Genomic DNA, 11,315 nt, shown 5'->3' on the forward strand with positions numbered 1-11,315 from the left:
TGCATCTTGCTGAACTATCAAGTTATATATCACTAGCAATAGTGTTTAGACTTATATACCACTTCATAGTGTTTTACAGCCCTCTCTAAGTGGTTTACAGAGAGTAAGCATATTGCCCCCAACAATCTGGGTTCTCATTTTACCCACCTTGGAAGGATGGAAGGCTGAGTCAACCTTGAGTCTACTGAGATTCGATCTGCCAAACTGCTGTCAGCTGGTGATCAGCAGAAGTAGCTTGCAGTACTGCACTCTAACCACTACACCTCCGAGGCTCTTATAGTTAAGTAAACCATGGTTTAATATATCAATATAGCATTTGGCTATTCATTTGTACCAAAATATTTATATCTCATCTGTATTGTTTTGATAAATAACTCAGGGTGGCAAACATATCTAATAGTCCTTCCTCCTATTTTCCCCAGAACAACAACCCCATGAGGTGAGTTGGGCTGACAGAGTGACTAGCCCAAGGACACCCAGCCAGCTTTCATGTCTAAGGTAGGATTGGAACTCATGGGCTCCTGATTTCTTGCCTGGTAACTTAATAACTAGACCAAACTGACTCTATACTTCAGTCCTGAAATATACTTAGCATTTAAGCATATTTATAGTCCATTACAAACAAAGCCAATTCAGGTAAACACAGTACAACATCCAATACCTCACTTTCCAATTGTATTTGGACTGCAGTTCTCCTCATTACTAGTTATGTTGGCTAGTAACCCTAGCAGCTCAGAGTAACCTACTAAAGAAAAACAACAACTGGAATTTTCATCTTCTAGGAAACTACCCATAATTCACTGCAGGGTTTGCCTATTAGAATTCCATGCTGATTATCTATCTTCAGCCTACCTTTAGGATTCAAGTCCTCAACCCTGAAATCAATTAGTTGAAATTATGCTGTGAAATGGGAGAAAGCTAAACTAGCGTCAACTACCTGGGCTGAGTTTATTCACAGCTGTGCTTACATTCCCCTTATTATTTAAGTTCACTCATTAATCGCTCTGCTAAGGAGTGTTACTGCTGAAGGCTGCTGAAAAGAGTGCAACCTAACTTGTGATAAAATGGCGCTATATGGAGAAGGAATAACATTTGGTAATTTGGATATTTTAAAAAGAGGCTATTCTTTTTTTCCCATTCAGCAGAGAAAGTTAAGGAATGAGAGGTTTTAATAGGGTATTTTTATTTTTTTGTGCTTTTGGTTAAACAAATGTTCTCTATTTGTGAAATGAAGCAATTACTGTAATAAAGGGGATTTTAGTTTTATATTCCTTAGGAGAATATAAATGTAATATATATTCTTTACTGCTTTTTCTTAGAACAACAATCTGTGAAGTAGAATGGAGAGATTTAATTAGATCAAAGTGTTTTAGCAATACTTTAAAAATATTTTCTGATCTGTTATATTCAGTTTAAAAGTTACTTACTTGACTTGCATTCCATTTCTGGGGAGTATTCAAAATGGGTAAAATAATTTGGAAAAAAAAACAGTTTTAAAAATTACATGTTATACTGACATTGATTTAATTTATTGATTAAAACCCCTTGTGAAAAAAGAGCTAGCTTGCTTTCCCAAACAAACTTGGAAATAGAAACTACATATATGAGATTGAACAACCTTTTTTTGCAGAAACTAATATATGTTAGAAATTGTCTGGCATTCAATAATATAGGATATATCAGTTGCATCTCTTCTGTCTTTTAGCATCTATATCAAAAGGAGCTAGTCCACTGCCTGTGCTTCAATCAAATGCCATATCTCCAAAATGCAAGGCCTCACCTTTCTCATTTTATATTATTCAAAAAATGCTTGAGAGAACAAAGAAAGGAAAACTAAAAAGAAAAAGACTGACCAAAGCTTACATTGGATCTCCAAGTAATTTCAAGTAAGCAAGAATAAATTTGTGTCTGTATATTATAAGCATTTTATCTTTGCTACCTTCTCTGGAACAGTTGCTTCTTAGTGTATGTCTTCATTTGTGCTGGGGATAGAAAGTAAAATTTAAAATCATAGCTTGTTATATGGAAGCCAATATGTATGTCTAGAACTTGTATATTTTCACTGATACTGATTAAAAATTTAATATATTTTAGACATCTGTGTCACATTGGATGGAGCCCCCAAACTGATTTTATTGTAAGTATTTCCTAAGGTCTATAACTACTCCTTTGCCAAGGTTTATAACTATGCCATATCTTTGGAATGTGTATTTATTTTGAAAGTCTTGCTATTAACGCAAAAACTGGCTTTCTGTTTGTTAAATTTACGCTTTCGCTTAATGTGTCAGAAAAGTGTGGTCTAAATGATTCATGGTGTGCAATGAGATTTTTACAAAAGCCCTTGAGTAAGCTTGAAGCAAATGGGCATAGACCTGCAATTGCCAAAAACTTGTTTTTATTATTTCTTATTTGCATCTTTATTCTTTACTCCTTTTACGGTAAATCTCCATGTTTTCTGTGGCAATGTTTAACCCTCCCCCACCAAACAGTAAGAATTATAATTTATTTAGCAAGGGAAAACATAAAACAATTCTCAACAGATTGATCTCTCATAGCCAGCTAAGCCACAATGAAAGAGTTATACCAGTGATGGCGAACTTATGGCACATGTGCCACAGGTGGCACGCAAAACCATATTTGAGGGAACTCGAGGAAAACCTCCTGAACCCTGGTATTGGTAAAAAACAGGCCAACTGGAAGTTTGGAAATGAACTTCCGGTTGGACCGTTGGGTTGTTTTTTGCCATCCCCTGGCTTTAGGAAGCTTTGCTGAACCTTGGAGAGAGGGAAAAACAGCCCAACAGGCCTACCGGAAGTCTGGATGCTTCTGTGAGGTCTATGTGCATGCACAGGGGGGGTTGTGTGGGGGAGTTGTGCACATGCATGGAGCGAAGGGCATTTCATTATGGTTGTGGGCACATGCAAAGCACGCTATCGCGTATGCTCGCACCCTTTTGGCACCCGAGCCAAAAAAGGTTGGCCATCACTGAGGAACTAAGACATCTCCCCCAGGCTTTTTATATTTCATGTTTGGTATGTATGTGCTGTATGGTTTTTAATTGTTGGGGTTTTTATATATTTTTATTATTAGATTTGTCCCATTGTTGCACTGTTTCTTATTACTGTTATGAGCCGCCTCGAGTCTTTGGAGAGGGGCGGCATACAAATCTAATAAATAATAATAATAATAATAATAATAATAATAATAATAATAATATAATACTGTATCCTGCAACCTCATTTTGGGTTTACTATGTCTGTATTTGACTCTCCCACATAAATCCTAATGAATATGTTGAACTTGAAGCAAAGAGGCTCATTACCATTCTTCTGATATAAGTTAATATTATGGGTTTATCTTGCAGACCAATATAGAACCAGAATTAAAGATGATATTTACTCAAGCTGGTGTAACACAAGATCACCTGAAGGACAAGAAAACGTCACAAAAGATTTTTGAAACAATTGAGAATCAAGGGGGAATCCAAACTGTTTTAGAAGAAACAAAAGGTATACTTGGATGATGATATGTAGCAGTGATGGCGAACTTTTTTCCCCTTTGGCTGGCAAAAGAGCGTGGGTGCACACTATTGCACATGCGCGAGTGTCCACATTTATAATTCAATGCCTGGGGAGGGCGAAAACAGCTTTCCCCACACCCTGGAGGCCTTCTGGAGGCTGGAAACAGCCTGTTTCCCAACTTCTGGTGGGTCCAATAGGCTCATTTTGCCCTCCCCAAGCTCCAAAGGCTTCCCCTCCCCAAGGCTCTCTGGAAGCCAAAAACACCCTCCCAGAGCCTCTGTACAAGGCAAAACCAGCACACTGGAGCTAAGTTAGGGCAACAGCTTGCGTGCCAGCAGATATGGTTCCGCATGCCACCTGTGGTACCCATACCATAGGTTCGCCATCACTGATATACAGTATAGCTATCAGCTATTATCTGCAAATACCTGTAATGTTACCACACAAATATTGCAGCTTCCAATTCATGTTTATAGCTTAATGGGTAATATCTTTTAAGTCATCCAGTGGTTATGTAAATGTAAGATCCTGAATATAAAATACATGTTGGATCATTCCATTAATTAATACTGTATTCCTCTACCAGGAAACAGTCCGAACTGCTATTTATGTCATAATGTTGGCTTACAAGCTGTCCTTGACATACAACAGTTTGTTTAGTGGCCATTCAGTTACAACAGTATTAAATTACTTATGACTATTTTTCACAGTTCCCACCTCTTCCCCACAGCTTCCCCACGATCAATAGATCACAACTGGCAACTGGTTCATATTTATCATAGTTGGAGGTCTATCAAGGTCATGTGATCTCACCTTTTGTAACCTCCTAACAAGCAAAGCCAATGGGGAAGCCAGATTCACTTAACAACCATGTTAATTAACTGCAATGATTCCCTTGACAACTGTGGCACGTAAAGTCCTAAAATGGGTCAAAACTCAGTTAACAGATGTCTCACTTAACAGAAATGTTGCGCTCAATTGTGGTCGTACGTCAAGGATCACACTTAACTTGGGGTTTGTATCCCTAACGTATTGAAAACGTGGACTGAAGTGGACTGCGTTTGAGGTGAATAGCTAACAAATCAAATACAAATCAAACTACTAAATAATTCAGCTGGGTGAGCTGGATTCCATTCTCAGTCACTGAAAGGATGATATTGCCAAATACCATGAATGAATGATACATGCAGTAATACCAATAATGGACTGCTGCCCCCCATAGGAGGGGGACACAGTGGGGGTAGTAAGTTTATGCACTATTTATTTAATAATTAATAGTTTTTTTTTTATTGTCGGTCCTTCTCTAGTACCTTGGTATGATCCTTAACTACTTTTAAAATAGGAAATAATTAAATAGTATGTTTTTACCCTTAAACGCTTTAATCGTTTCAATCATTATCTAGAACTGAACTTTTATAGCAATTAAATAAAATTGAGCTACTTGCCTAATATGTTATCATACTGAACCTTGTGGGTTCAGAACGAAACCTTAAAATGTTATTGTGCTTCTCAACAAATAATGCTGCCTATCATTTGTCCTTTTTGTGGCTATTCAAATAATGTGACTTAATCAACTGAACAAGAGTCCAAGCACTTATTTGAAAATTTATCTTGGTCGGTAAGCCACTCCCACCCAGTCACATGACCCTTAAGCCACTCTTGGTCACATAATTGTCAAGCCACTCCCACCTGGTCACATGGCCAGCAAGCCACTCCTACCCGGTCATATGACACTCAAACCACACCCACAAAATAAGCCATGCCCACAGAGTGGTAGTAAAAATTTTGGCAGCCCTTTACTGAGTAATACCTTACCTGTGCTTTCCTCCATTTCAGAATCAGGTGGACTAAACTGTAATGAAGACCTTCCTTCAGTAGTCCTTGCCCAGTTACCCTCCATGTCTCCTTCCAAAATGGCATCCCACCATAACTTGATCCAAAGCTTGAAGGAAGAGCATCTGAAAAGGGCACACAGTAACAATCACTTCAATCCGGTCAGTCAAGAAGATCTAATTTGTGAGATCAAAAAAGGAACACCATTAAAACCGGCAACTCTACTTTTTCATTATTATTTTAGGATTAATCCCAAAAGTAATTTTGGAATTAAATTTGGTTGAGGATAATGTAACTGAGTATCTGAATGTTTCAGGCTAGAATATACCGTGTAAGCAAAAAAAATACACAGTAAAGAGTTTGCATATGTTTTGTTTTGGTTATTGTTTTGTTTTAGTTATTGTTTTGTTTATCTGTTTACTTGTTTGTTAGTTTGTTTGTTTTACCATTTATGTATAAAAAATTAAAATTAAGAGTTTGACAGGCCTTAAGTGTTATATATTGAGAATAAGATGGGTTATACACCTCAACAATAAACAGAACAGAACCCACAAGAAGGTGGGTGTTTATTATTGGCCTAGTAAATCTCCCTCCCCCTCCTATAAGTAGTAATAATTTTGTCAAGCATATATAAGATTACACAAAAAGTCTAAACATGATTGTGAAGATATAGACATGGTTATGAATGCATGGGGACCAGAGGTGGGTTGCTTCCAGTTTGGCCCAGTTTTGCAAATCAGTAGCAGTGGCAGCAGAGGAAGGCTATGGGCCCCCCAGGACGCTACCTGTTCACAGAACTGGGCCAAACTGAGAGCAATGGGATTTAGAAACGACTACTGATGGGGACATTAGGACAGGGCCAATAGGCACATTGATGCACTTAAGCATCAATGTACAGACCTCTTAAGAATGGGGTTGAAGTGAACAGTATATAGTCCCAGGTTAAAGTTTTAGGGGAAGAAACCACAGAGTCAGGCATTGATCTCTCTGTTGCTGAAGTCGTATTTTTTGCAATCATTTACTTTAAGCTTGTATCTGTTGTGTGCATGTATATTGTGATTGAAGCTGAAGTAGTCATTGGCAGTGGTCATGGTTTGGTTAGCTACCTCTAGTAATAATTAAGTCCATTATAGTAATTTTTAATTTTTAATTTTGTGTTTCTGAGAAACAGGTGACTGAAAATCAACTTTCCAAAAATGAAGGAATAGTAGCTGCACTTAAGGATATAATTCAGAAGATGCACACAGCAATACCTGCTTCAGGTAGACAAAAGATTTAATTTGCTGTACCACCCCACCCCCTAGCAAGAAGTAATGAAAGCTGCCATGCATTCTAATTCTTTTAAAGAAGGCCAGGTATGGTAACTAGAGGAAAGTCAAATGACACCCCCAAGAAATAGTCCAATGTTGAAAGTCTGGCTGTATCTTTCTTTTTAATACTGGGACTTTATTAGTCAATGAGAAATGTGTGTGACCTGTAATGATTAATTGGATTTGCTCATTTATTATTGATACAAACTTGGAAAATCTCATACTTTTTGACAAACCTAATATTCACTGTTTTGGAGTTTTTAGAGTAAGTAGCTAGGGCAGAAGGTCCAGATTCAAACTCTGGATATTTAAGGGCTAAAACCCCTTCCATTAGCACTATTACAGGGCAGTGACTGATATTATGCATTATGCTAAGTTAGTATCTGCTTTAATTGCAATGCATTTAATAACATTGGACATTTGGATACAATAGCATAAACATGACTGATGAGTGGTTAAATTCTCTTCCCATAGGAAACTTCAGTGTGATCTAACAAATCATGAAATCAAGGCTCTTTTGCAATGGCAACATAAAAGTTGATTTCTAATTTTTTTTTTTGCTTTTCTCAAAATACTTCAGCTTAATTAAATGACTTTGAAAGCCCTAGTTACTTCTATTAGATCTAGTTGGTTGCAGATTGTCTGTCCTGATTCTAATTACATTATATTTTAAATTGTTTAACATCTCTCTCTCTCTCTCTCCTAAAGATTTTATGTAATAGTGATGATATTTAATCTACAGTGTTTTTGGCAATTCCTGTATATTTCGTTAGCATGAACTAGATTTATCAAAATTAAGAGAATCAAAGCTCCCTTCTATAATTTCAATAAATGATTGAAATGATAAAAGATTAATATTTTAAGGTATCAACCAAAGGTCTTTCAAAATAATCCAATAATTTAAATGAACATTTAAAAAACAACAACATTAGTAAAAATAGGATCAAGTATAAAGTAGGGTCAGATAAATCTGAATAGATTCAGCATGAAAATCTGAATAATTTGTAGAGGAACATTCAATATTTAAAATTATTGAAAGAAATATTTGAATACCAGGTACAGGAGCTCCCTCTTCTGGTGCCAAGTATAGATCCAACCAGAATAGACTGTAAATTATAAGATAGGATAAGACAATCTAAATTGCTGTTTTCTCTTTCTACTGGGCAGCCTAAACCAAGCTTTCCTGTTTACAGGACACACGTTTAGCTTAGGCCATGTCTGTTCCACTCTTCCCAGCATGTTCTGCTATACAGTTAGTCCTCGACTTAAAACAGTTTGTTCAGTTATAAAGGAACTTATGACTGTTTTTCAGAGTTATACTGCATCAAAATTCATATGCTTGTCAACTGATTCTAATTGATTATGGTTTCAATGTCCTGGAGTCATTGCAACCTTCCGATAAGCAAAGTCAATGGGGGAGACAGATTTACTTAACAGCTGGTTACTAACTTATCAACTACAGTAGCCGGTTACTAACTTATCAACTTAACAAGAAAGGTGGTAAAACGAGGCTTAAATTGGTAAAATTCACTTAACAACTGTCTCACTTAACAACATAAATTTTGGGCTCAATTGTGGTCGTTAGTCGAGGACTACCTGTACTTGTGGGGCTGTGGGGGCTGTGGGGGAGAGATATCCTGAGAGGTATGAGTGAAGAATGCTAGGAGTACATGCCAAGAAAATATATTTTTAGCAGGGTCACCCAGCTCATGAGGGTCATGCACCTGTCCAGCCAAAGAATTAGGCTCCAATATTGGGCAACAGTGATACAAGAAGATGTTGGAGGCAGATTATCACTTTAGCGATAATGGCAGTGGCACTTATTCATACTGTATTGTATAAGGCGGCGGTGGCGAACCTTTTTTGGCTTGTGTGTCAAAAAGGGTATCACGGGAGGGTTGTGTGCATTTGTGCCCATAGCCATAATTCCATATGTGCTTCCCGCATGAATGCATGACATCCTGCCTCCCAGCATGTGATGGCATGCCTATTTTTCAAGCTTCAGAGGCTTTCTAGGAGCCTGGGGAAGGTGAAAATGCCCCCCTACAAGGGCTTTTGGAGGTCAGAAATGGCCCATTTGCCAAGTTCCAGTTGAACCAGAAATCTCAGGGTTTTTTATTTATTTATTTATTATTATTATTTATTATTTGGATTTGTATGCTCCCCCAACTTCAGAGCCTTTCTGAGAACCTGGGAAGAGTGAAAATGGCCTTCCCCACTCACCCTGGAGGCCTTCTGGAGGCCAGAAATGGCCCATTTGCAGTTGGGAACTGGCCCATTTCTGGCCTTCAGAGGATCTCAGGGGTAGGGGGGAGGAGAAAGGCTGTTTTTACCCTCCCCAGGCTCCTAGAAAGGCTCTGGAGCTTGGGGAGTGGAAAACACAGGCCTTTACTATCCCCTCCATAGGTTGAAAACAGGACTTGAGCTTGCATACGTACCAATATGGCTCTGCGTGCCACACGTTTGCCATCATGGGCATAACACAATGGTAAACATATAGTGACAACTAAAAAAGCTTTCAGAGTATTAATAATGACTATGACTTTTGGCGCGATGAGAATCGGTAGGGAAGGTAAGTAGAATCCATCCCTTTGACATACCCTAGAGAGCAATATCTTAGTAAGCATTGAATTTTGAATGTCAGTTGTGGAAAATATACCCCTATGAGTTTATAGCATCCAATATGTGGCAGGTCATGGCCAGCCATCTAGCTGGAAATTTATTTGAGAGATTCTATTAGGAAATGAGGTCTGCCAGAGTTTTCATTCAGAATATAATATAATGCTGCAATATTGCTGTTTCTAATAATTCTATACTTGTATGTTTTTGCAGCTCAACTAGTCATTTAAAACTTTTATTCCTCACTTCATAGACTACTCTTTTTACATTCATTTAAGACAAAACTATATAATGAGAATTTAACGTTCAGCCTAAGTATGGATGAGTGTATTCTATTAAAAAACAACACCATTTATAATATTTTAAATAATGGTTCAGTGAATAAAACTACTTACATCTTCAATATTTTCTTGCAGATAATGAAGAGTTTCAATCTGACTTGGAGTATGACGATGAATGGGATGACTAAAATAGTGCTACCTATCAGAAGCAGCACTACTTGATCTTTCTATGTTGCATTTACAACTTGACTTTTTAACGTGCTAATAAAATATTGTTTTATTTTTCCACTCCTGTAACGGAGTTATTAAAAATACTAATTTAAAATGCCAGAGACTAGAAACAAGTTTTTAATATTTTGGCACTTGTATATTTATAGACCACTTTAATCCCAGGAGTCCATTTTGACCTGGATTCAAATTTAGGGAAACTTGTGTAAAATGGAATTGAGTTTTTTGAAATTGTGCTTATTATATCATACGCACAATTTCAACTTGTTAAATTTTATAATTGCTTCCATTTCTACCTTTAGATGCTATCTTTTTAGTTCTGACATTTTTGGATAAGCCTAACCTGTTCTTCCCCATTGCCTTGGTCCTATTTTTCATTTCTCTAGGTAAGTGGATAAGGTAGAGGGCAAGAGGGCAACGGGGCCTATAAATCTATGCTCCCCTTTTACGGGAGGTGTTCAGTGATTTTTGGTGGGGCTTATGACACCTACTCTATTTGGGTTGGGATCTCAGGACACCTAGAAGATACCAGATTGCGGAAAAGACAAGCTTAACTTAAACTACATTCTGGAAGAATTTGAGTCAGAAATTTTCCAGTAGCTGCTGGAGATGCAGCAGTACAGTGAAGCACGAAATATACTGCCAATAATGATGTTGTCAATGTGCCCCTTAGCTCCATTGCAGGTGCCTAGGCTGGTGTCAGCTTCTCCCACAATTTCTGCTGGCCTTCCAAACGTTCTCTCCACCCTCTTTGTTCTAATAGGCTGGGCATAGCTGGATCAGTCATGTTTTGGAAGAACGTATCAGTCAGTGTGGCAAACAGTGGAAATTATGGAAGCTTTAATATGGCAAAGAATAAAATACGATTTCACTATTTCTGGCATTGTACTTAGCCTTTGAGAATTGTAGAAAACATTAAGGTGACTTTTTGACTTGTCAGACTTGTTAATACATTTGTTTCAATGCTATTTGTATTTATATTGATAGGGAAAGAACGTTCCAGTAATGTATTGAAACAAAGTCAAAAAAATGATAAAATGTACAAGTTGTAAAAAGATAATTAGAAACTTTCAATTTTGTCACTGAGTTTGAAATGTGCTACGCAGGAACACCCATAATTATTTTGAGCGTATTTGGAAAAATACTGGTAGAAAAGGTTTGGCCAGACATAAAACATGCAGGTGCAAGAAGACAAATTGATTTAGTTGAAAATAATGTGTCAAGGCAAAAGTGGAATCTGAAGCTCAAAAAATTAATCATGTACTTGCCCCCCACAAATGCTACAAAATGGCTATTTTGTAAAAGGCAAACCAGGGAAGCTAAAAAATGCATAAACAGGCAAATGATTTTCTTTGCCTCTTCTCATTTTCATTCCTATAATGTTCTCTTTCATCCCCCAAGTAACCATAGTCTTTATTTTTCAGAACAAGTGGCCACATTTCAAAACAAAGCATTGTGTTCCATCCATTTTTATTCTCTAAGAATGCATTTGTTTATTTATTTGTTTGTTTGTTTATTTATTA

General features: G+C 37.3%; 1 protein-coding gene across 2 annotated transcripts; it reads left to right on the forward strand.

The window, feature by feature from the left end:
• Positions 1 to 887: 887 nt before the first annotated feature.
• Positions 888 to 10,760, forward strand: LOC139158476 (actin nucleation-promoting factor WASL-like). 2 transcript variants are annotated; one of them, XM_070735788.1, is made up of 7 exons: positions 888 to 1,095; positions 1,706 to 1,886; positions 2,095 to 2,137; positions 3,365 to 3,509; positions 5,358 to 5,569; positions 6,526 to 6,616; positions 9,700 to 10,760. In XM_070735788.1, the coding sequence occupies exons 1-7, from the start codon at positions 1,065 to 1,067 to the stop codon at positions 9,750 to 9,752; spliced, it is 756 nt and encodes a 251-aa protein (XP_070591889.1). In that variant the 5' UTR covers positions 888 to 1,064; the 3' UTR covers positions 9,753 to 10,760. The 2 variants fall into 2 exon arrangements, with proteins under 2 accessions (XP_070591889.1, XP_070591890.1); XM_070735789.1 differs by having other exon boundaries at positions 980 to 1,095; positions 5,358 to 5,515.
• The last annotated feature ends 555 nt before the right edge of the window (positions 10,761 to 11,315 follow it).

This window comes from Erythrolamprus reginae, chromosome 2 (assembly GCF_031021105.1).
Source record: "Erythrolamprus reginae isolate rEryReg1 chromosome 2, rEryReg1.hap1, whole genome shotgun sequence".
NCBI classification, from domain to species: Eukaryota; Metazoa; Chordata; class Lepidosauria; order Squamata; family Dipsadidae; genus Erythrolamprus; species Erythrolamprus reginae.

What these genes read in the sequence shown, in the direction of transcription:
- LOC139158476 (XM_070735788.1), top strand. Translation starts at nt 1,065, where the DNA reads ATGGCGCTATATGGAGAAGGAATAACATTTG. An exon ending in GGATCTCCAAGTAATTTCAA is followed by an intron (nt 1,887 to 2,094) that starts GTAAGCAAGAAT and finishes AATATATTTTAG; the next exon opens with ACATCTGTGTCACATTGGAT. An exon ending in TGTTTTAGAAGAAACAAAAG is followed by an intron (nt 3,510 to 5,357) that starts GTATACTTGGAT and finishes CCTCCATTTCAG; the next exon opens with AATCAGGTGGACTAAACTGT.